The 25,959-nt window shown below is 51.0% G+C and overlaps 2 protein-coding genes across 6 annotated transcripts in view; one reads left to right on the forward strand and one right to left on the reverse strand.

Moving 5' to 3' along the window:
• babam2 (BRISC and BRCA1 A complex member 2) overlaps positions 1-25,959 on the reverse strand; it is a 44,405-nt gene that overhangs the window by 16,811 nt on the left and 1,635 nt on the right. The window contains exons 3-6 of the mRNA XM_086151520.1: positions 25,873-25,949; positions 22,909-23,003; positions 13,874-14,068; positions 13,190-13,264 (exon numbers count right to left, since the gene is read on the reverse strand). Coding sequence (XP_086007646.1) covers positions 13,190-13,264; positions 13,874-14,068; positions 22,909-23,003; positions 25,873-25,949 — 442 coding nt within the window. The remainder of the gene's footprint in view (positions 1-13,189; positions 13,265-13,873; positions 14,069-22,908; positions 23,004-25,872; positions 25,950-25,959) is intronic.
• Positions 22,143-25,959, forward strand: part of rbks (ribokinase) — a 28,343-nt gene continuing 24,526 nt past the window's right edge. Inside the window, exons 1-4 of one of the 5 annotated variants that reach the window (XM_086151523.1) lie at positions 22,143-22,910; positions 23,013-23,094; positions 23,324-23,436; positions 23,850-24,057. The gene's annotated coding sequence lies outside the window, so the exon portion shown is untranslated. Of the gene's footprint in view, positions 22,911-23,012; positions 23,095-23,209; positions 24,058-25,959 lie in introns of those variants that run through there. The other 4 variants (XM_086151522.1, XM_086151528.1, XM_086151524.1 and 1 more) reach the window with 4 other exon arrangements.

Below are 25,959 nucleotides of genomic sequence, written 5' to 3' on the forward strand. Positions count from 1 at the left end.
TTTATCACTTTGCGCACGGACCAGCGGGGTGAGATAACGCTGACCCTCAAGAAGAACACGCCGGAGGTCGATCGACGTCTTCGGAATGCCAGACGGGAAATGCGGTGCCGGAACTTCATCCGGAGACACAATAGGTGTGCTCCGATACTTCTCCGAGTCCACTTTTGGCTAAAATGTATTATTCATTTCCCCGCTCCGCACGATTATCAGTCGGGCAGAAATCGCAGGCTTTCGGGAGCTCTGTCCGGGGAGAGCAAAGGCCGAGCCCTTGAGGTGAAAACGGGAGGCGCGGAGGAGCGCCGCGACCCCGGCTGCTACAGACGTGTTAGAAAACACCAGAAGATCTGAGGAAAGAGGTGGGAACACACAAAGACAACGGGCTGAGCGTGAAGTGGAAGCTCCACAAACCGGGGATGAGATAAAAAAAAAAAAAAAAAAAAAAAATTCCACAAAGGATTAGGAGGGGGAACATTTGGAGATGTTTCAGAGAAAAGATATAAAAAAAAAAAAAAAAAAAAAAAAAAAACCCATCATATAGTGAACAAGTTGATAAACAGTGAGGGCGGAAAGTAGGCCAGATGGAAGTAATTCCGCAGAGGCGGAGAGGAGTGTGGGGGAGGAGAGGGAGGTTCTCCTCCTGAGACAGGAATACCGGGAAGCTCCACAGCTCTACGGGGGGTTCAAGCAGGTAGGAAGGGATCTGGGTTCACGCCCGGCGCGGAGTCGCTCGTGGAGGACCGTCGCGGATCTCCGTCCCCGGGGGAAGACGGGCGGAAGTCGCCGTGACCTTTAGTGCGGCGGAGTCACGTCAGGGTCAGGGAGCATCGGGGAGCGTCGGGGACCGGAGGAACTTCACGCTCCCCGACTAACAATCCCGAGGCTGATTTCTCCCTCTCTTTTTCTTTTTTTTTTTTTTTTTCCGAACTGCTCGCCTTCATCTCCTCAAATCCTGTGCCATTATTGTCCTCTCTTCAGAAGCCCACCCACGCATGCACACGCCCACGCATGCAAACACTTAACTCAAAGCATATTTTAAAACATGTCAAATAAAAGCAAAAGGTCTTCGCCGCGGCGTCGGGATGTTCTCCCGATGATGTGCTCGGGATCCGCGACGGACGAGATGACTCGCGTTTCTCATCCGCAAACAGTTATCAATCCGGCGGCATCACCGACACCCGTCGATCGATTCTCATTTCTGCTAACTAGCTTAGCATTGCAGATAACGGTAGGCGGCGTTGATATGGTAAGAACATGAGTAACGGGGAGCAAAGGAAAGCGCAGATGTGGGCCATACGGCAAAGAGGAAGTGGGAGAAATTAAAGGTCAAGCAGCTCCGTTGCTCTGTTGTTGCTTAGCACCTCATCAAGCAGGGAGGTTCTGGTGGCAGCAGTCATGTGTCACAACAAGGCATGACGGAAGAGGCCTGACTCCTGCACCACAGGGCAGGACCTTTGTGACAACACGCCTGTCAACGTGGCACTCGGGCTGCTGCTATGAGTGACAGGTCAGAGGGAGTGCACTGAAAAGGTGACGATGTTCATTCTCTTCCACAGAAACCCCGATGCCGCTGATAGATCGTAGGTAACGTCGGTAGGCGTAACGACCGATCTTCTCGGAGCGTAACAAAACAAACCCGTGCAGAGGAGATGAAATCAGTATTTCCCGTTTAGGTCTTGAAGGTAGCGAGGACAAGTCTCTGCCTGAACCGCTTGGTTGTTGCTCAACATTCCATCTGCGTTCTGGTTTACGTACCAGGCTCTGGTTGTTTCATAATGAGGGAACATCCAGGCAAGTCACTGGGGCCCAGACGGGAAACCTTCTGTCAAAACATATGAGTTGTTCCTTCTTTATCTTCTAATCATTTTGATCCCTCCAGACTTCTGGCTGCCCCAGTGGGTCACGGTGGGTCCGGGTGTTTCTTTCGGCATTCGGGTTGGTGGGAAACACAATTCCACAATGGTTCCTGACACCGAAGACTTCCTCTCACGTCTCTGCTCGCCCAAACCGGCAGGGTTACCTTTCTCTACAGCCGAGCGGCAGACGATTGCCAGATAAAATGCTGTTTTATCTGGGACCTTACATCAGAGTCCTCTTCCCTGGCACATCTACAGGAGGTCTGTCATTGTGGTGCCATGGGAAACATGGCCCTTCTGCATGGGGTTCACTCACTCACTGGCCTTGGTGGGCTTCTTGGGGTCACCTTAGACTTTCTGGCCCCCAGAAGTAAACATGAGGGTAGGGTCGGTTTGAGACCGTCCATCGTCCACGGGAATGACCACAGGTCTGAACCGCAGGTCTGGTTTGGAGCAAAGTACTGCTGAGGAACACGACTGATCTCAGAGTTGAAGAGTGGTGAGACCAGAGGTCAAGCTTGTCAGGAGTTGCACCTGGCAAAAGGGAAGCCGGTGAGCGGCGTCCACCCCCCAGGATCAAGACAGGGACGCCAACCCAACCTCCGTGGTGGGCCTCCTCCGTCATGGCCGTCCAATAAAACACATCTCTGGGTTGAACAGTGGAGAGCTGAAATCAGACAGTCTGGGGATTTTTTTGCCCACTCGCTCACAGGCTTTTATTCCAAAGCCTTAATCTGAAGGTACTTAATCCAGCTCGTTGTCTTTTCTCTTGGCGTCAGCCAGCGGAGGCAATGTGGAGTGCGGTGGAAGCAGACGGAACGAAATACAGAATATCAGCCTGGAGCCGGAAGGGTGGCGAGGGTTATTAGACGCACAAATGAACTTGAAAGCAGAGTCCTGGCAGACTTTACGAACTGAAATCATACCAGACCGCTCCGAAGGGAACAGGCAGGATCTGATGAATTTAGACAAAACTGGACTAATGTGAGAATGAGGGGCAGATGAAAAAGCAGGAGGGCGAACGGGAGCCGGTTATCTGCAACAGGACGGGACTGAGGAGACCGAGGGACATAAACAACCTGGAGCTGAACATCAGAATGCGCCCGCTTCAAAATAATGTTTATTTTCCCGAGTAAAACATTCAACTGGGAAAAACCCCACGAGACTCAGGACCAAGAGGAGCGACTCCATGACACCCGAGGTCCGGGTCTCAAAACCAGCTGGACACTTTTGGATAGGTTTTGTCCTCAAAGAGGTTTCAAACAGAAAGTGTAGCGGATGCCGCTCTCTCCGAAGCCGATAGGACATTGTCCCTTCCACGCTGAACCGGTGGCGGTCAGCTGCACTGCTCGGCGCCATCCAGGAGGGACTACGGAACCAGTCCTCCCGGGAAGCCCGTTGACGGAAACTGGACCCTCAAACTGAGCCGGGCGGGTAAACCAACACACAGGGGCGGTTTGATACACTGCAAGGAGCCCGCTTCCAAAGCTCTGGCAGCATTCGAGTATCTCCAGCAGCAACATCAACAAGTTTTGACAACCCCGAGTCAGGGATCGACACGAGGAGCGACACGTTTTTAGATTGCGGTGAACTCAGTCTGTATTGTGTAACGCCCAGCACAGCTTTCACTGAGTTTACCCTCACACAGCTGTTTCCATAGGACACACACACACACTGCATTTTGTTCCTGTTCAGCTCTGCGCTTTTGGTGTTTGAACGTTTATCTCTGGAGGATATTTTAAATACGAGTCGTAGATCATTTTCTTCCAAAGTGATGTATGAAACAATCGGCAATTAAAAAGCAAAGCAAACGAGCTTGAGAGAAGAGAAAGCGCTTTTGAGATGGGCCTGCTGACAGAGGAGTTTAACTGGACCTTCAGATCTCAATCAAATATTGACATTGGGCTCTCGGCGTTCCAGGGAGTGGGCAGCACCAGCCGTAATTTCGTACTTACAGGCACGCGGGCTTTATACTTTTAGGAATAAGCCCGAGATTGACTACAAGCCCGGTCATATCTATTCCAGGATATTTGCCAGCCAAACTTGCAGCCTCTATTAATTATCTCACACCCTTCAGGTCAGAAGGAACAGCCTGGACCAGCTGGACGATCGCGGCTACTTGAGCATGCTAACATTAAACATAATATTTGCGTTATTAAGTCATGACTGAGCTCTTTCCACAAGTGTCAGAATTAGGGGAAGGAGGTTGGAGGAGCTTTGGATGGATGGAAGGTGATTTCAATGCATCCGATGGTGTCCACTGTTGGACCACGCCGCTTCTTGCAAAACCCGGCGAGGCCAAAACCCGATAACGTGACGGAAACCATCTCGTTCTGCTCTGGTAGCAGGAAGCCCGAGGACTGGGGTTTTATGGGAGCAGGTGCTTTTCAGGGAGGCCTCAGAAGTTCTCCTCAGCCATGTGATTAGCGGCGTTAACTGTCTGGGGTCTCGGGGCCGCTTTTTCCAGATTATTTGTTTACACGGCAGCATACAGATGCCCTTTGATTTCTATATGGTCATTATATGGCTTGGCTCTGCCTTCTTCGTGACAGCGTGAAGCTCCAGGGAGATGAAAGCTCGCTCTAATAGGAGGGGCAGCTTTCAACTTTCCCGTTGTACGACATTCTCTCAGAGGCCTGGGAGTTGTGGAGCTCCAGATGTTGAAGCACCTGGCTGTAATCTCAGCGGGGGTTTGCAACCAACCCAGCTGGTGACTAAGACAACTTTAGAGGGATGCAAGCTCTGAGGCCTAGACTTGGAAATCAGACCCTGGCTGATCTGGACCTCCAGGATGAAGCAGCCGTGTGATGACAATTGCAAAAAGTTGCAGATGAAAGCTTTGGAGATAAACCGAGGTGAGCGGGTCCCAGCGTGACATGTTGTCAGCTGTTAGCCTAGCCATTATTAGCTATGACTGCAGCATTATCTGAGCATGTTCAAGTGGCGCAATCCAAGCTCCCCAAAACACCCAAGACTAAATATCACAAGAAGTGCCTCAAAGACACTCCGCTCTGCAGATTCCCCCCCAGGTCATGTCAATACACCGATTGAAGTATCTTTTTGTCCCTTTTCTGATTGCCGCTGGCCTAAGCGAGCACGCAGGAACCATCCCTTGGTCAAACCGGCCAAAACGACCCACCGACACAGTTAGATCTCTTTCGCAACTCCAGATTTTCAGATCTGCTGTTTCAGCAACCTGAGGGAGGGTGTTCGTTTCCTGGCATCACTCTGAACTGACAGACCACGGGACGCCGCTGGTGGTCACTGTAAATGCCAGACTTTGTGTGGAAATGCGGAGACTTATACTCACGATGAGGGTGACTATTCTTAAGAACATCAACCGTTCAAAGGCTACCTTGTCATAAAGTCAATCCTAAAACCAGCTGCCTGTTCTTCAGGGTGTGAAAAGTCCGTTCGATCCGGAGCAGCTTTAATTCGTGTCAATCGTCGTTTAACCTTCATGTCCGGTGGCTTACTACAGGCCGCAGAAGGCGTTCGGTCAACTGACAGTGGGGCCGGAGACGAGAAGGAGATGGGACTGAGAGGGCTGAGGTAAGGAGCCGCACACCCTGGGCATTATGGGAGGAACCTACAATTATTTTATAGCTCTAAAGATTCCTGAGCTCTTAGTCAGTGTTTACCGTGCAAGGACATGGCGAGGCCACAAATTACAACCACTTGCTTTGGCACCAAATCTTCGGGAGTCACGCAAAGCTCCGAGTTTGCTCTGTGAGTAAGAGGCATGTCAGAAATAGAACGGCGAGAGGGTAGTGGACGCTTGCCACTTTGCAGCTTGTCATGTGATCGACACATGGGCCAACCTCGGCGCAGCACCACTCAGAAACAAGCACTCGCCGCAACTCCTCCGTCTCGGCGGGTTGAGTCCGAAGGCTGCTCCGAGAGAACCTTCTGGGACCTTTGACCTCGGCTGCAGGAGGAACTCTGGATGTTACCGCTTGAGCCGCCTCCCTAGAACTGGTATGCTCCTGTGTATTTGGGCACGTCACTGTTTTGCTGCCTGTGCATGTGCGCGCGCGCACACACACACACACACAGACCACAGTGTTGTGAAACAGTCATGTGACGCAGTCGGCCATCTTCAGCCACAACTTCTCCAAAATCCCAACTGCCATGAAGGCGGCGGACGTGAGTGGGACAGAAAACCGCAGCAACAAAAGCCTCATGCAGAGTTGGGAAAGGAGCAGCAATTATGTGGCAAGAGGAAAGACAAGGTAACCACAGCTGCTGCGGGCTGAGAAGGTCTGGAGCTCAGGCCTGCACAGAGTCTTCAAAGAAAACAATCACAAAACCGGTCAGCTAGCGGGACGCTATCCCAGCTAGCGGGATGCCATCCCACTGTAATCCAGAGCTGCAGTTTGCTGGGGTCCAGGCCCTGGCGAAGGCTGGAATTGCAGCAGAGTCCGCGGACATCTGGGTTTCTGAGGAGGCGGTGAAAAACCTAACTCCCCTTTCCAAACGGCAGTCGGGAGATAGTACAGCTCTGAGGATGGAGAATCTGCGGATGCGGTTCCAAGGGGATGGACTCCACAGGCTACCTCCACTGAAGAGATAGAGGGCCATGTTCCCGATGCTAGGCTATCAAGCCGTCTGAGATCTGAGGACCTTCTCCTGGTCTGAGGACCAGGAGAACTCCTTATCCAGCTTGCCGCTTCTCCAACAGTCACGTTATCGGAGGTAAATGAGTAAGCCTGGTCAGGAACGTCCGCGGTAAAGCTGTGCTGTGATGCGTGGTTGACGAGTGGGCTGTTCCAATCAATTGATTACACCAACGAACACCCACATCATCCGGCCCGCATTAATCAGGAGCTGACCTGCCGCTCCAGCTGATAACATCATTCCTGACCGACATCGAGAAGAAAGCTTCAAAGCGGCGATGGGTTAAACAGATGCTCTGCTTTCCATCTTCACGTCAAAGCGGGATAGAGCAGAGGAGGAGCCGCCGGTGAGAGGCCCCGAGGCTCGGCGGCACAGAGGAGAAATATCAAACAGGTTCAAGGAGCGAACATGGGAACGTTCAACTGGTGGTCTTTTCTGGAGGAGGTATGGATATTGTCAGAGAGAAAAACTACCTGTGCATTTCCAGACGCAATAAATCAACAACTTTGACTTTAAACGACTGGGTTCTAGCTGGGAGGACCAGGACTTTAAAAGCTTCTCCCTCGTCTCCTCCTGAACGCCCCCTGCCGGCCTGAGCTCTGGCCGTCCTGATGGCGAAGGTGAGGACAAAAGCCCGCGCTCGGCCAGGATCGCGCCAAGAGCACTATAGGAGTCCTGTTCTAACACAGGTGTCACTAGCAACCTGTGATGCCTGGGCTGGCGCGCTAGATCTTATCAAAAGTTACTTGCTGCTTTGTCGACTCTCTGTGACAGAAAGCTCAGCGCCAATAAACATTCTTTTGGTGGAATCAAGAGTGATCTATTTATTCCACCTGAATGCAATACATCATATTAAGCAAAGTATCCACAAGCCAAGTTCCAACTGAAAATGAGCTAATGTAGCCTATAGCACTTAGCGTTTTACAGCCTGCTTCAGCGTCCTGTGTCTTCAGCGTAGCAGTCAAACACCCTTCACAATTCTGGGTAGGACACAAACCAACAACAAACAGTTCCCACCTTTTATACCTGACAAATGGCCAACCCACATGCGCCCCCAGTGGACAAAATAAAAACAAATAAATCACACCCAAAACATGGTGAGCCTGGAACGTCCGTGTTCTCTGCCCGCCTGCGAGGTGTTTACCGAGCTCATTCCACGGCAAATAGCGCTGTGATATGGCCGGCGTTAAAACAGCAGCCAAAATCCTCACGACTTCCACTGATAAGCTAATTTCTATTAACGGACACCGAGAGCGGCGGTAGGTGCAGGAGGGAGACGGGAGGAGGCTCCGAGCCGTGTGGTTTCTTTTGGTCGTCCCTTCGTATTGGGAGAGCTATTGATCAGCTGCGTTTGTGTGGGCTTTGCGCTGGAAGCCAAGAGCAAAAGCATTTGCCCAAGCTAAATCCTGACGAGGTATATCTTTATTCTATACCCCTTCCGCTTTTAGTCGGCTGCAGCGTTTACCTGCTGTCGTCTACCGGCTGCGGGTCAGCAGATCCTCTCAACTACATCTTCACTTTTGACTGTGAATGCTGATGGACTGATGAGGGGAGGAGATGATTGGATGCCAGCTGGGGACACCCGCATCCATGACAACCATCCCATGAGCGCAAGCATCAACTGGACCAGTGTGTTTGACACATAAGGGAGACTGCGGTAACCTAAGAAGTCTTATTGGCTTCACAGCTAAACGTCACTCCATTAAGCGGCAGACCAACTCTGGATTTCAAATTTAAAAACACATAAAATGAAAAAAAAAAAGATAAACAGAAGTATTGGAGGCAGTGACAAATGAGAAAGAGTGAGCGAGAGCCCCGGGGGTGGAGCAACCCCACCCCACCCCACCGCACCCCTCCCCACCCCCACCCTCCGCAGGCTGCTGCAGCCTGTGGAGCTGCAGAGGTTAAAGTGTGTGTGTGTGTGTGTGTGTGTGTGTGTGCATGCATGTGTGTTTGTGCATGTGTGCATGTGTGTGAGAGAGAGAGAGATGGATGGGGGAGGATGCAGTGCCCAAATTAAGTAGGGTAAAAATAATGAGATGTAAGTCCTCTTGTTGGAGCATGCATGGCTTACGGAGGAGGAGCGCGGGAGCAGGGACGCCCTGAGCTGCAGTCGGCCCTGCACGGCACGGCACGGCACACCGAGCGCCAGGGGGGTCACGCACCACGCAACCACAATGTGGAATACAAAGCGGACCTTGATGCGAGGGAGGTTCCTGGACAAGAGGACGAGCAGAGCGCCAGATTTGACAAACAACTGTTGTTGTTTGGCCGCGAGCCCAGGCCATCGGGCAGCTCCAGACCTTCACGTTCACCAACACCGCCATCCTTGTAGGACGGATCTGTCCCCTGAAAGCCGCCAGGTCCAACAACGCTTGGTCTTCACACTGGAATCCACAGCAGGAGAAGATCTAACTTCCTGTGAGTGCCTGCTGTTGAAGCGTCACCTGAAATGTAGGACACATACTGATACCAATCCCAACCTGGAACCCAGGCACAGATACTTGGAGACAGCCCTGATGTTCTCAGCCTGGTCTGTCCTCCAGAGGCAGAGTAATCGGTGTCAGAGAGACGATTTGTGCAAAAACACGCACGACTATCAGGTCCGTTTCACTTGATATCCCACCGACCCTTTGCAGCAAAAACTGCATGAAGGGCTGGATCCTCCTTCCCGGGAACATCAAACTTCCATTTTCAAGAGCGACCTAACCCGCACTGTGGTGGTCCATCGCTGGACGCCATGGGACAGACCGAAGACGAGCGCGTTGATCGTTACCGAATTAATTCCCCGTCGCCGCGTGCACCGCATCACGCCGCCTGACACACATCCTCTCTGAGGCAGGAGCAGAGGGCTCGGTCACTCAGCCCTGATCCGTGTGGACATTCGGAGACAAGATGCCGCTGCGGATTTCGGAGCCGAGGACACAAACAGCCTGCAAAGACGCAAACAACCAGAAAAGGCAGGGGCTGTTACCCGGGGAGTGTTTGCGTTCTGATCTTTAGAATCCTGAAAGCGCAGAGCTGTGATTCCACATCGAGGGAGGCCTGAATGAGGGTCTCTGGGCCAAAAGGGAGGCCCTGCGTGACCTTGGAAAGGAAGGCCTCGGTTATCAGATGTAGTCACATTCAAAGACTTGAATGTTACACCAACACGACCCGGGGAGGGAAACATCGACCCAGAGGAGGAGGTTCAGGGGAAGAACAACCACAGGACCACGTCCCCTGTAGATGAAAAGAAGAACATCTGCTCTCTGTGTGGGCCTCCAGCCCAAAATGATGAAATACATAACCAAAGAAGTAATCCAGTAGACCCCCCCACCCCCACCCCCCACCTCACCCACTTCCCCGAGGCTGGGCCGTCCATGCAGGAAGGTAAACATGTCCACTGTGGTGAGTTCAGACCACACGGATGCTTTGCTGCAGGTAATGGTCGTCCTCCACATCTCAGCATTCACAAGCGGCGTGGAGGTACCCGTGTCTGAACACATTTCTGCCTCGCTGCCAAACCCACCCTCCTCCTCCAGCAAGGACAACTCTAGACCTGATGGGAGGTTCACTCAAATCACTGCCAACTCACTTAGCACACACATAAGACGTGCCTGGCACCTTTTATTCTCTTTGCAGAGAAACACCTTCCTGGAGGGAGTAATCTATTACCAATTACTGCTGGTTGAGGACAGCAAACAAACTTGTGTTTCGTGTACACAAATGAACAAATATAATCATGAATATACCAGTCAAAACCTAAGTGGAGGAGAGGCGGAGGTTGTCTTAGTGGATTCGGGCAGCTTCACCCGGAAATCCCCCAGATGAACACGTGGGCCGTGCTCCGAGCTGTCGACCACGGTGACCACAGTGTGCAGCTTAAATGCTAAATGCTAACTGAGACCAACAAGACAGGAATCGCCCGGAGCGCACCGCCTTGGTCTGCTCCAAAGTAATCGGCCAGTCCCTCAGTCCTCTCACTTGCTTTAACCACACTCGAATATTAAAAACTGCCAAAAAGATCCTGGCAGATCAGTCCGACATCCTACACCCGGCTTAAAAGTGGCTCCCCTCTGGTCTCAAATTCGGCTGCCCCGCCTGCAAAACCCGGAGGAGAAGGGCAACCTTTGTCCAACTCCTCAATTCCCCCTATCCCACTGAGTGTAATTAATGCTGCTCATGTTATATTTATTATAAAAATTTAGAGCGATTTTGTACCAACATTTTGCACAATTTCGTAAAGTAATTTATTCATATATACACACACACACACACATACAGACACACAGACACACATATATATATATATATATGTATGTATGTATGTATGTATGTACCGTAATTTCCGGACTATTGAGCGCACCTCAATATAAGCCGCATCGGCTAGCCGATCGCTATCTCGGTCTTCCTCCTGCGCACTAAAACCGTCAAAGTTGTCTTCCTCGGTGTCGGAGTTGAACGGACTCAGAATTTCCCGGTCGTTTCATCGGTCCGATGTGACGAGGATAAATGTTTTAGTGGCGTGAAGCTTGTTAGCCCCCCCCCCAAAAGTCCATATATTAGCCGCATTGTTGTTTACGTGAAAAACGTCGCGGCTAATTGCCCGGAAATTACGGTATATATACACATATATATATATATATATATATAAAATTCTGATTTTCTTCTTTAATTTTTTTTTTTTAATTTTTCTCTTGATGTTCACATGTTCCCAACTTTGATGCTGCGAACCCGTGTCCCCCCCCCCAATTGGCGCTCGAGGACTGATTCTGATTCTGACCTGCTGAAGGAGCTACCGATGGAGCTGTAGCCAAAGACTAGGCCGCTCAGCTCGGAGAGGAAGTGCTTTCCGTCTCGTCATGCGACACCGATACATCTATTAGGACTGTAATTTTAGCGATCATATTGTTACCAGCAGCCGACTGTGCAGCTCTGCCGTCCACGGGGCAGTGGCTTAGACCTGATCTCCAGCGTTAGGGTCCCGCCCCGGGTTCACATGAAGGTCTCCACGGCCCGAGCTGTATCTGACCGGCGGCCCGGTGGATCTCGACCACTCTGGTTCTGACAGCCAAGATCCCGCTCGTGTGCTCCACTCTAGTTTTCACGATGAGTCCCGAAGCGGTAAGTCTGTGTGATCTCAGCTCGGTCGGAGCTAGCTGTCATCTCGATGAACGTCAGCTAGCCTCTTAGCTGCTGGCGCTGAACTCAATATATGGTGGTGCAAAGCGGCCGGCGTTGAGTTAAGACCTTCTATGCGTCAGAAGGTGTGTCACACAGGTGCAGACACAGGCTCAGGTAGGCACACAGGTAATCCCAGGACTTGGCACAGAACCTGAGCCGAGCGAGCGAACAAAAGGAGAGCCGGGGGCCGCTTGTGATTGGAGGGTGGAAGCGGCCCGGCCCCCGCGACAAAGGCGGCCATGTTGGGGAGGGGCTGAGAAAAATGAGGAGGTCACACCCCAGAGCTGTCTGCTTCCGCCATGCGGACACAAGCGGGAGAAGGCGCGCCCTCCCCCCCTCGCTGCAGGATCAGACGCGGACAAAAGGAGGGGTTTCAAAGCAAGAGCGGCAAAACCAGACAAACAAACATCCTAACACGGCGGCGAAGCCCTTTTCCCTGCATCCAAAGTAGGAGAACGCCAGTTGTCCTGCAGAAAGGTCGAAATCGCTCGGGGTAGAGTGACATCATGCAGGAGTGCTGAGGGAAGATAAGAAGTGAAAGATCATCGGAGAGAGAGAGGGAGACGTCGGCGTCCAGGTTGGACCGGCCGCCCGTGCCGTCTAATCCCCTTTCCCTGAGTGTGTGGGTGGACAAGGTGTGGGCTGATGTTATTACTCTCCAGGGATGTCGGCTGGACCGTCTGCGAGACGGCACGACGGCTGAACTTTCGCCCGTGGCCGGGATCCGTCCGATGAACCCGCACCGGCACGCCAACGCGACACGCTGGGTACACGCACAAGCAGTACCGGCTGCGGCCAACAGGGGTCAGCGCGCTCGGATCGGGGTTCGGCAGAGAGGTCGACGTCGGGGCTGGGACTCGAACTCCCGGCAGAAGACGCGGAAAAAACCCTCCTCTCCGGTCTGAGATTGGAGGGGCGTCTCGAAAATACGGCCGGATGAGAGTCGGCCTGGCCCGGCGCTCCGGGTCGGAGACAGGGGGGACGGCGGCTGACGTGAGGACGAGGAGGACCAGGCTGATGATGATGATGGAGGCTGTTTCCCTTATGTTTACCATCATTTCCCTTCACAAACACAGCCTGTGGTGGAAAAGGCCAGAGAGCCAAGGCCTCCGGGGAGGGGGTGAGAAAAAGACAGAGAGATGGAAAGAGAGACAGAGAGAGACAGGGAGAGAGAGGGATGGAGAGGGGAAAGGGAAAGAGAGAGGGAGGCTGGGCGAAGCTGCCTGCAGACACCACACAGCTCAGAGCAGATCAGGAGTGACGGCTTGCTGATTAGTCAACTTGCAGCCCCAAGACCAGAGACAGCGCGCACAGGCACGCACACACACACACACACACACACGCGCGCATGCATACACTCATATGCACACATGTGCAAACACACACACATGCTTGCAGTCTTTATTTGAATAACCCATGATAAACCATCTTCCTATCAAATACATGCCATCCAACCAGCATACAGACACATTTGCAGCAAACAGCTGCCCATGAAGGTGTGTGTGTGAAGGGTTCACCAGCTCCGAGGTGTGAGGAGGCGTCTGCTTGCTTACCTTGAGCAGATACACAGGAATATTGCTGAAGTCCACGGGAAGTTTGAGAAGGAAACGGGCTGAAAACTCTCCTGTCTGAAAGACAAGACGATTCACATTCAGGAGGAACATTTTACAACTATGAGATGTTCAGGATGCAGGAATGGATGTCCGCTCGCGCACGCACACACACACACACACACACACACACACACACACACACACACACACACACACACACACACACACACACACACCACAAAGGAGATCATGTGATGGATAATTCTTCATTGATATTTACATTTTGCTGTTCAAAAACAACCATCTCTTCAGAGTGAGGAATGACTGACTTGCTTCATAGCAGACCAAGGTCTCCTGGGAAGGTCACCTTTAAAAGAGGCTTCCGTGGAAATCTAAACAACTCATTTTCTAAATCTGTTCCTGTTCCTTAGAACTCCTCAGCTTGCATTGTATTCACTTCAATGTTTCCTGTCCTGCAGACGCCCACTGGACACCAGGATGATGCATGGAGGCAAGTCCAGAACCAAACCACCTAAAAACGTCTGACTTAAAGACTTCAGGCTTTGTTTCTTTCCGTTGCCGCTCTGCCAGTTTGATTATGAAAAAAAATCGGAGCTGAGGTAACCTTTGTGCCGTGGACTTTGTGATAGGACGTGCACCTTGTACTGATCTCCGTCTCCTTACCCAGCTGTTCTTGTGTCCGGCGTAGATCTCCATGTTGCGACCGTAGTTGGGATCTTCCAGGAGGCTGTCGTACTCAAACAGCAGCCGGGAGCTTTCCCGGAGGCGCTGGCACTGGTAGAGGTGGTACTGCTGGATCAGCTCCTTTACCAGCTGAAGCAAGCACTCCGGGTTCCCGGCATCCCACTGGACCAGGTGCTGAGGTCCAGAGAAGACACACAAGCAAACATTGGGACTGCGTTAGACTGGAAATGGTCTCAAGAGAGCTTTCATCGCCTTGGAATCCAAAAGAGCTTCACACCGGATCGCATTCCCACACTCATGCACTGGCGTTAACCCTCTCAGGCTCAAATTAAGTTGTAGTTGCAGGAAAAATCTGATATTTGGCTGTCGCAAATCTGCAACATCTGCCTGGAGAAGGTTAACCAGACCATTGGGAGCAACTGGGAGTTCAGTGTGTTGTCCAAGGACACTACAGTACGCAGACACGAGGAGCCGGGACTCGAACCGTCGACCTTTGGATTTGACGGCCGCCCGCTCTCCCCGGCAAGATACTCAGACGGACATGAGGGCCAAACGCCCCGTGAATGATCATGGGTTCATGAGAAAACCCGAGGAGAAAAACTCAATGTTTCCAACCCGAGTAGGTTTTAATCGGCGGCCAAAAGCAATAAATCTCAGCGGGAGGGCTTATTTACACGAGCACTTCACGGCTCTGTAACATGACAAAACTGGAGCCATTTCCTCCTCCACTTCTGGTCAGTTCTCAGGAAGAGAAACAATACAATGATACGACAACAGCTACTGCCAGAGGTGAAGGCTACATCATGGAGATGACTGGAGAGACAACCTGATGTGGGCCGGAGGTACGAGCGGGGTCAGCAGGGACCTGTTCTCCAGGAATGAAACATGCAAAGACCAAGAGCTGGATTTAAAAGTTCACTTTCAAATTCAAGAGTTTCGGAACTACATCTGCATGTGTGTGTGTGTGTGTGTGTGTGTGTGTGTGTGTGTGTGCGGAGCTGAATCAGTACGAAAAGGAGAAAAGGAAGAAGCCAGGGATCAGTGGCTGACACTTTTGACACATAGTTCAAGTGTTAAATCTCCTGAGGATCCAAAGTACCTTCAAGTGACTAACTAAAGTGAGGGAGCCTCCTTCTGGCTGGCTGAGGGTGCAAGGAATCAGGCTGAAACCAAAAGCGTTCTCATTGATCCATCATTCGATTTTCTAGGATCATGGAAATTCAGACACATGTACCCAATTCCACTCAAGTGTGTGTCAGCCCGACCTCCTGCAGCGCTAGTCCAACCAAACATGCGGCACCATTGGTGCAAATACGAAGAAGCGGGAAGATGCGGCTCTAAGGGCGGCTCAGCTTTGTCAGAGAAAGTCACAAGCCTGGTCCGATGGAGTCGTACGGCATACAAGTAACGACCGGAGCGGAACAACAACAAAACAAAGATAAACTAACAGCCAATTGATCTGCAGAGTTGACTTTGGACCTTCAAAGTGAGACTCTGGAGGGATGCGAGGAGCGAATGTTTACCAGGGGAAAGTGTTTTTCCATAAAGTGAAGAAATGTATAATAACAAGGACAATGTGTGTCTCGTGTTTGGGGATGATTCAGCCGCTGAGCCTGTAAAAGTGAAAGTGGTTCCTTTCCCCGGCTCCTCCTGATGGCGAAACAGCTGACGGACTCAAACTGGGATTCGACAAACAATAAGCTAAGCTAGCCCAATGACATAACTGCAATACCGCGCAAATGTGAAACTTGTGTTCATCATTGTGCCTGCCCTGCTGATGCGTGCGAGTCAAACCGAGGTCAGTTTACGGACTGGATGAATCAGAGCTCTTTCCCAATGTCTGCAGGATGGAAGGTACGTTCGGAGCAGCTGCGAGCACCCGAATTTGTCGCCCCGTGACATATTTAGGTGTCAAAGCGGGATGTCTTGGCTTGCCGGAACACGTCTCCACGGCCGACTGTCTGTCGGCCCCCATCGGCCCCGCGGAGAAAGCTTCCATTGTTCTAGAGAGACTCGCAACACTCGCAACGGCGAGGACAGGCTAAACAGAGACGGTGACCTCATCGCCCCGATCCACTGGCGGTTACCAGCAACGCCGGGATTCCCGAAATGAGCGGGCAACGCAAACAAGGATGGGCTTTGTCCAAAACAGGCAGTCAGCAGCCTGGAGCGGCAGCAGCGGCGGGCTGAAACGGAGGAAGTGCTGTGTCAGGGTTGTGACACAGAATATCAGTGGAACTTCAAGGAGGGGGAGGAAGAGGAGGAGGAAGCTTTAGAAACGGGACAAGAGGAAGGAAAAACTATTGGGAGAGCTGAAGAGTCTAATCTGAGGCAGGGAAAAGAAAGGCTGCTCTCCTCTGGATTGTTTTTATTGGGTTCTAATGAACAACAACTGCAAACACAGATGAGGTCACGGCGTGAAGCAACTGATGTCGAGCAGCAGCAGACCTCCTGGGAGACCGTCCTGGAGTAAAGGGGAGTAGTTTCACGTCGACCCACGTTCAGATCCGTCCGCGGATTATCGGAAAAGCCAGACAAGCGCCGTAATTACACCTCGGACTCATGACTGCACCTCAGTTATTCAGACACACCTCAAGGAATTCTGTTCACGGGAGAATCTTGGCACAGATCTAGACGGGAAACTTGAGAATCATTAAAAAATAGAAACAGTGAAATCCCACGGCGTTGATACGAGTCTAAGAGCCGGCCAGCCCCTCTGTCAGCGGATCCCGACTCCACTCCTCCGATCCGTTCGGATCAGAGATCCGAGAGATCGAACCTGTCCGGGCCTTCTGGGGCCAACCTGGACCGCCGTCCTTTTCGGGCCCTCCTGAGATACGAGCGGAAAGGAAAGGATGACCGACCAACGGACAAACATTTGCGCAGCCCACGTCGCCGGAGCGGGCGGACGCTCACAGCTTTGGCAAACAACAGAACGATGTGCTGATTCTCTAGGCGCTGTACTGACTGTTCTGACGTCGGGTTAACAAGGTAGCGCTCTGACGCTGCAGAGAACCGTTGGTCCGACGTGCAGGGGAACGTTGTGAAGAGTGAAGAGCACTGAGCCAAAAACCAATGTCCATGTGTCGCAATGTGCGCGTGTGAAGACGAGCGAGACTCTTCCCCGAATTGATTTTATACGCTCTGCTGAAGGCTGCCGGCGCCAAAACAAATCTGAGGTTGTTTTTTTCATGAAACGGATAAGCCCTTTGGAAAATGTACAGTTCTGAAACACGCAGATGAATCCGTCCCCGCCGTTTGAGAGCTGAGATTTCACCCGATGAGCTGATGGAAGAGAATCCTCCCTCCTGCCCTCCGCATCACTCCGGATGGGAGGAAAACGTCTCAGGGCTTAAATCCACAGGGGGTAGAAATCGTTGCCCTCCACAGCACCGGCTCATCCTGGACCTCCTAATCCAATTACTTTGTCACAACGCACCGGTTTAACATGTGTCACATGATTTAGTCGGAACTTGGCTGGTGATAAACCCCGACACCTCCGATACATAAAACGACATCCTCCTCTTTGAAAAACAAAACAAATACAGAAAGAAAAAAAAAAAAAAAACAAGTACAAAGCGATCCATAATCATATTAGCGCGAGATATTAAGATTTATTTCAATAAATGTTCGAACTGCATATTTAAAAATATATTGGATTAGCACTAGGATTAATTTCTCTAGCGGTGTTCTAGTGTTCTGGCGACTGTAACTAAAAAAGTAAAAGACCAGATGTGTGTGTATGTGTAGATATATATATATATATGTATACAATGTTCAAATATTATCGAGAACGTGCCCTGGTAGGACCAGGCTTGTGTTTCCAGAGAACATTAAAACATTGACTTCTTGCTGGTTTGAAGCAGTTTGGTGTTTCTTTCTTAAAATGTAACTCAGGCCATGAACAACAACAACAACAACAACAGTGGCAGCTGGTTCAGTCCAACTCTACACTCCTACACTCCAATTCTGAGACACAGTTCGAGAACAACACTCTTCTCCTGGCACTTCCACCACACTGTCATGATGTTCTTCAAAAGGTTTCTTCCAAAGGTCTGCGTCATTTTCTGGAGCAGACAGGGCCTACAGTGGGTCCACTTCGCCATCAGAAGAGAACCCACGAGTCTGGGGCTCAAGAGCATAAGGACAGACCAGAAACAACAGCAACCGATCACGACAAGTCTGGGTAGAACATAAATCTGAGGACAGAACTCCTGCCTTCGCAGACTGCCGGGGACGTCGACCCGTTGTCCCTTTCGTCACAAGGCAACGATTGCCTTCTTGGGTCACCTCGCGCCGATTGCTTCTTGTTTTATCTTCGGGGATTTCCTGCTGATTTGAGCGACTCGCTATGTTTACTTACAAAACATCTGGTTGGTCCGACATTTGAAAGACACCGCGGAGCTGTAGCCGCGAGGAGAGGACATCGGCACGGACCGAGAAGACCCGGCTGGATGACGAAGCGGAAGGTCTGACCCGAAAAAAGGCTGATTCGGTCTTCGATTTGTTGAAGGATCAGTCGCGGTCGGGGAGAGAGGGTTCACGTTTGAGCAACAAGTCTATGGGGTCTACTGGATATTTGTCGAGGATAAGGGTTTTCCTTTAAAAACAAAATGTGCACCTAAATTGGGCATCTTCACACTAAATAGACCCAAGTTGACAGAATTATGTCTTCCTGTGCCATCCGTCTGTACCATCTTCGATCCAATAATTATCTTTGGCCAATAAGAGAGGGGCTGGCATCTGAAAAGGCAAGATAATTATATAGGCCAAGAGAAGATATTTGTTTTTACGTATTTAATGTGATTTTTATAGATGCTGGCAAGCTGATCCAATAAATCGCTGTAGACTTGAAAGTGTAAGGCATTAAAAAACTCCCAAGTATTAAATTAATCTCTGTTAGTCTCTAATTCAAGTGTGGGCTCACACCCTGTTTCGCCCCCGGAGAGCGCCAAGTCTAAGATCATGCTAAATTGCTCTTGTCATGTGTTGAAGACATTTGGCATTCTCAGCCCCCTGTTTTTAACTGCGATTTGCGCAGTTTGTGTCCAACACAGTACAACTTGTTGACTCTCTCCGCACTTTTAGAGCGACTTCCGGCCCGGAGACGTCGTAGCCCGGGGCCGTCGCGCGTCCATGGCAACTGCTGTCGCATCCATGGCGACCACTGTCGCATGCATGGCCTGGCGCCCGGCCAGCCCATGTTCTTCCATCCTTCGGCTGGTGTTTAGGAATTGCCAAAGCGGTTTTTATCAACCATCTCTAGCTGCAAACAATAGGCTGCCCACTAAAAGCTTTCCCAGACCTGTCAGTGAGTGTTGCCAATAATAAACGCCAATAAAAGCTGGAACACATTACTCCCTGAAGCAGGAAGGAAGCAGGGTAGCGGCTGGTACGCCATGCCCAGGTTGACATAATTCTGCTTTACGGGCCATCTGAGGTCCATTGTTAGAGCGGGAACAGGGGACGAGCTGCAGAGGTAGATAGGAAGCACTCATCGATGCCTGGCATTCAGGACCGCCGGGGGTAGTACGTCCTCGGAAAGGTTTCCTTTTCCTCGACGGGAAAAGGCTTCGATTGGCTTTCCACTCCATGTTCCTACTGGGAGTTGTCCTGAAGTTGAAATGGCAAACAATGTCTCAACCTTGTACAACACGGCACCTTCTGAGGAGCATTAACGATGTTTCTTGAAGAAGATTCGAGGGGAACCCGATGACAGGACACCGACGATGGCCTGAGATTAGTCGTCGTTTCCCGACAGGGACGCTCAGGGACAAACGTCCTGATGCCGCCGCTCTTCGGATCAGAAGTCACAGTGAAGAACACTGGAAGTGAAGATGGAGCTGGCGTCAAACAAGTGCTCGCCAACGACATCACCACGGTTCAATGTTCTGACCGTCCCTCAGTTTACAGGGGGGAGGGGGGATCTATTGGTCCTCGATGTACGCGATTGGTCTCAGTCCACAGAAGCATTTCTTCCAGCCCAATGACATTTACTACAGGTTTGAAAGGAAACCTGCCCTATTTCAACTGCCATGTGGAACTATAAGAACATTATTCCAGTCAGATGACACTAAAGGCTGGGGGTTAACCTGACCATCATTACAGCTGTTGGTCATTGGAGAGGAAAACAAACAGGTCTATTAGGCTTATGAACCCTTCCTTTCAGGCTGTTAATGTCCATCAGTACAAACGACCACTCATGCTGTCACTAATTCGTTCGGATGCGGCAAATTGTGTGGACTTGGAGAAGCGCAAGATGCAGAGCGGGCCATCTCAGCTGGATATTCCAGTGCCTGTCTCAGAGGCTCCCTGCTGAATGGGCAGGTACTCGGTCGGTTCTGGGCCTGGGGAGGACTTGCAGGCCAACCCTTAGAGCCTCAGTTAAACACACACAGAAAAGGCTGAGGCACGGCGGGGAACTCCCCAAATGTTGAGTGCTTGCTTTGCACCGTCAGACAAGTCGAAACCTGACAAATCACAGGCTCTGCACAAACAAGAGGGCAGGGGGGCAGGCAAGTTGCGGCACCGGAGGAGGAACAAAGAGGCTTGATCAGACATACTTCGTCTGATCCACTTTCCTTACCCAGTGCAGGGCAAAGGCTTCCTGGTTTTTGCAGAACTTTTATGGGGAGCACTTTATAAACAAATGTATTATCATCATGAGCAGCTGCTGAGGAACTCGACAACTGCGACCAGAGGCGGCCTGATTCTCGGGATCAAATGTTTGACTGAAGGCTGTGATGGATAGATGAGGTGGAGTGTATCAGAAGATCCAGCGAGAGTCGATAATGTGACGGGTGTTCCTACTCGACTTTCTCCTGACGTTTCACTCGGCCACCATGGCCCAATTATGTCATCCTTTCACAACTTTCAGAGATGCGGAGGATACTTGATCGTTCCTCCACAGGGTGTGTGTGTGTGTATACAAAGCGGATCACGTGGGGGAGGGGGAGGGCAAAGATAGTTTATCTATTCATCTAGTTTAAAGATTATTTCAGAAGGTTAGTGTTAAACTTGGGAGCAGGGTACCTCCATTCAATCAAACCGTCTGCAACAACAGAGTGGACTTGGACATCGTTTTCCCTTTTCCCAATTTCGAAAAGCAAAGACAGACCTCCGGGGGTACCGAGGTCTTTGCAGGTACGGTGAGAAGAAACATGGCAGAGACGACAAATATTCAAACTACAAAAACAATACTGTGAGACGGACCGATGGACCGCCAATGTCTGGATTCGAAGGGGCTCCGTGGACTCCAGCTCACAGAAGGTCGTGAAGGAAAGGGGATGAACGACATGGATTCTCCAGCGACATGTTCCTTGAACTTCACCGTGAGATGACTTTTTGTCTGGCACTGAGTCTGCGCTCGCAGACGTCAGGGGTCTGCTCAGGAGCATCCAGAATGTTGCTTCGACGCTGGCTACGCTAACTGTGATCTTCAACGTTGCTCACAGGACGGGAGATGGTGAAGGATTCTTCTGCCCGTGTTAAACTGTTCAACAGCTGCTAGAACCCAAAGCTGCTCATCCTGCGGTGGACAATTCAAACTAAACAAGTCCATTTTCCAGGTCTGTTGGGCTCTCCTCAGAGGTCCCATCTGTCCTTTGTTTTCAGACCCCATTTTGTCCTGGTTTGCGTAGCAGACAACAACCGGGCTCAACATCTGCAACAGCTGGACAAAGCGGGCCGCTAATGATACCCTGGGACCGCCGTAAACAACTGCGGCGTGTCGCCGAGACATCAAGAACTCGGGCGGGACTGAAATTAGCCTAATGTTTGCCCCGTTATGTTGGACGGGTCCCTCTCTTCAAACGTCCGAGTTTATCACGAGAAGGACTGGAATCTTAACCGATCATTTTGTTAATGGACAAGTGGGTCAGACTTTACTGTAAGTACTCGAAGGGGAAGAAACAGCCTGCAAACAAGCAGCTCCTTTTTATACATTCTTTTGAAGAGCCGTCCCAGGAGATATGGGGGGAAATTTAACAATTTGCTGGGAATTCAGGGTTTTAAAGAGCAAGAGGGGGACGTACTTACTGAAAACTTACAGGAAAAGAGAGGAGTGAGCATGGGAGGAGGGTCGCTGGCAAAAACAGAGGCAGGAAAATTACTAAAGTATGAAGAGAAAAACACAGTATAAGCGAGAAAATAAACACAGGAGGGGCTGCCAAGCACTGGCTGCACGGCGGTACTTCCCCTTATGTGCACAGCTGGATTTATGAGACGGTGAGCAATCCTCCGCTCTCCTCTCCCAGACTCTGACACAACAAGGGGAATTTAGCTGCTCCGTGCTAGCCCGCGACAGAAATAGCCCCGGACGGCACCCACGGCAACGAGGAAGCGTCCGTACACCTGGGCCGGCGACTGAGGGCTTAAACACACACGGCTCGGAGGGAAGGGAAGAACAACACGAGGTGTGTGAGGTCACACACGCACACGCAATCCAGCTCTGCAAACAGAGCGGATTGTTGTGGAGACAGAGGGGCCTTCAGGCCGAAGCCCGAGCCGACCGGACGGTCGTTTCGTCCGCATTCTTCGTCTCTAGGGACTCGATGGCAACCCCGGCACCTAATCCAGCCTCGGACCAAAACATCTGAAAAAGTGCACTTTTAACCCAAGGTGCACATGTGGCCTTTAAAGTATTCAAACTATTTCCTCTCTGAGAAGGCCGCGGATCTCAGCAAGTTCTCAGGAACTCCAGGACTGCACAATCAAACTCCCGCCAGAGACCGTTAAGTTAAAAACAACTGATATTTATAAAGAGCCCTCCCGGCTCCCCACTCGTGGCAGAAGGTTCAAAGTCTCATCAGACATGACGGGATGTGACTGTTCTGTGCGGGTCAATGCTCTCAGGCCCTCCAACTTTGGCCGCACTTGTCCCTCACTCGCTGGTGTGCGCAGTTTGGACCTCCGAGGCCGGATCCCGGGTCAGAACCGAGGACAACACCTCCGCCTTCGCCACGGACTAGCAGAATAGCACGTGCTGGTCATCCGCGGAGCGCTCGGATACTTACAGGTAGTTGTGAAGGCTCTGGGAGAAACTCGGCATCTTCTCCAAAAATAAAGTCCGGTGGCAATTCTGGGTATCGTGCATTGAAGATAATATCCCCTGGAACAGGAGAGGGAGAGGGGTCATTGTCAGCAGAATGGCGGGGCCACGAGACCCGACCTAGAAGATCTACATCCGCTCTTCTGAAAAGGTGAGATGTGTTTTCGCAACCGGGGACAAAGGTTAGGACCTGGACCCTGTCGCAGAGAAGTAACGGAGTATTTGGCTGTGCCTGAGACTCAATATCAAAATTACCGTCGCCGTTAATTGGTAAACGGACGTCCTCACCGAGGGCACAGATCACATGACGCCGATATTATATTTCACAATTCTATTTTTTGTGCTGCAAGTCTTCTCCTTCTTCTTTTCTGTGCCATCAGACGGCAGCAAATATGGAAGTAAGTTTCCAGTGAGGAAGAGTCCGTCCAACAGACAGGAAGTGCTCGATGTGTCAGCGGCAACGCGTGGCTCTGGTGGCCCCTCAGGTGCAAATGTAGGCCTTATAGACAGACTCTCCCACACGTAGGTATGTGGGCATGCACGTGCACGCACACATGCACGCAGTTGCCAAAAGAAATCTATCCAACAACTGAGAGCGCAGCTCGTTGTTTAGCAGCGCCAGCCTGCACGGTGGGGGACACAGAGGCAGGGCAGCCCTGCAGCCCTGATTACACAAACATTCCTCCTCGGGCCGAGTCACAACAGAGAGCGGCGACCAGTAGCGTGGCTGCAGAGAGGTCACATGACGCCAGGGAACGCCGGCGGCCTGTTTTGTGTTTATCCCAAGTCGCAGCCTTCGTGACGCCGTGAATTAAAGACTGCCGAACCTGTGGCGGCGTAAAGACAGGGTGGGCTGCGCCGTCCCGGCGCAGAATCAACAACCTTTTCTGCGTATTCTCATAACAGATCAAAATCTGCGGCGTCTTCCTGGCGGCACCTCCGCTGAACTTCTTCCCCACTGGACGGTTAGATTCGAGCTTCTGTCCATGCAGGTGACTGGATGAATCAGCCGCTCCTCAAACAGCAGACGCATTTCGGGAAAGCAGAATATTGTTGGCCTGCTGCCTGCAGGGCGTGCTGCTGCACGGCTCTGTGTGGATCAACAACACCGCAGGTAGGAGGAACTGGCTGCCGCCGTTGACGCGAAAGCAAGAGAAATCTGTCGCGCCGCCGCACGGAAACTCAAATATAGTTTGCGGCTGTCGATCAAGGCTCTCGTATCATGATATAAGCGCTCGGCATGTTTAGCTAGCAGCCAGCTTTAGAATACAGAGAGCCGGCGTGCCAGCGAACGCATGGCGTCATCTTGGTGTTTTTCCTGAGACCAGGGAAAGAAAGTTCAGTCTCCCTAACTGCAGTCACACACTCCTGCGGCCGAGGAGGATCACGGCCTCGCTGACAGTCACTATCGCAGAGCAGCCCCTTCCACGGCGTGTAATTTGAAGACAGGTTTGAGTGTCGTGGAAGGGAACGTGACGCAACGGCAGAACGCTCGCTCTGTTGCTATGGTTTCCACCATTGACTCGCTTCATAAATTCAATTCAGGGATGGTTTATTAACATCCAGGTGGACCCGTTTGACCTGAGGACGGGGATGTCTGAAGCCCGTCTGACCTCCGTGATCTGCCGGCCGACATTCTCCCGCTGTTTATATCTCCAATCATCTCGATCATAAAATTTTTCGAGACCTTTGCACCGTTCTATCTTGGCTCCCGCTTCTTATCAGGCTGAAAATAAACCTTTGGCTTGTCTTCACATTTGGTTGTCTGACAAAAGCCCTCATGGTTCTTTTCAGGGTCATCTGGCTGGATTTGGAGAGCACTTGTAAGAACATTTCTTGAAGAGAAGATATTTAAAGGGCAATGTGTATGCGACCCTTTAAAAGACCGTTTTGAGGAGGTTTTCTTTTGATATCCGAATAAACTGTGGTTCTTCATCTCCGCTTTACCCGACAACCTCCCCACTTCATGTTGACGATAAACATCTGTGGACTCGGGTCTCGTTGGTTTTACTGTAGGAGCTCTAAACACACACGCACAGAAGTGAGGTTTGATGACTGTACACGAAAGCCGAGCATGGCCTGCTGACTCAGCAGGGAGCCAGTGACGCCCCGCTGGAAACATTTGGGAGCTGTTCCCGTCGAGGGAACTCCAGCAGCTGGTTTGGACGCCCGAACCACTGGTTCACTTCAAGTGTCTCCATCAACGTCATCAGAAAATACTCATGCTTTCAAAGTCTTGATGCCTATTATAGTTAAATAAACAACTTTAAAGATGTTTTAGAGGGAAAGTAAGAGAAGCCAGACTGAGATGGTTGGGTCATGTACAGAGGAGGGATAGTGAATATATTGGTAGACGGATGCTGGGATTGGAGCTGCCAGGCAGGAGGTCTCGAGGAAGACCGAAGAGAAGATTTATGGACGTAGTGAGAGAGGATATGAAGGTAGTTGGTGTGAGAGAGGAGGATACAGAGAATAGGGTCAGATGGAGAGGGGGGATGTGATCGTTCAGTAAATGTGCTGTGAAGGCATTGTGACCCCTGAAGGGAAAAGCCCAAAAGAAAAGGAGTTCTTGAACAAAAGATTTGACTACTGTCTTTTTGAGACACCACACTATTTCCACTCCAAATGCATTCTAATTGGTATTATTATTATTATTATTGTTTAGCACTAACAATCCAGAGTGACGAACTCTGGCAGCCATCAAGCCTGTTTCTGAATGCCTTCGCAGCAGATTTACATCATTCATCATTCAGTGAGATGTATTAATACAATATGGACTCAGCTGAAGATTCAAACGGCCGTGCATCTGGATACTTCATGTGTAGTAATGAGGTGGACCTGTCAATCTGTTCAAATCCAGTTTTCTAAAGTGTGGTCACACTGTCCTGGACAGGAGACTTTTTTTTCTGTTTTCAGTTTCTTCACTTACACTTGAGGGTTTCTCCAGCGTAGGGGATGTGAAGTTTGAAGCGATCGCAGCAGGGCCCGGGGGTCAGGGACGTACACCTGAACACAA

This window comes from Fistularia commersonii, chromosome 8, assembly GCF_037954325.1.
Source record: "Fistularia commersonii isolate RoL2024-O1a breed Wild chromosome 8, RoL_Fcom_v1.0, whole genome shotgun sequence".
Classification (NCBI taxonomy): Eukaryota; Metazoa; Chordata; class Actinopteri; order Syngnathiformes; family Fistulariidae; genus Fistularia; species Fistularia commersonii.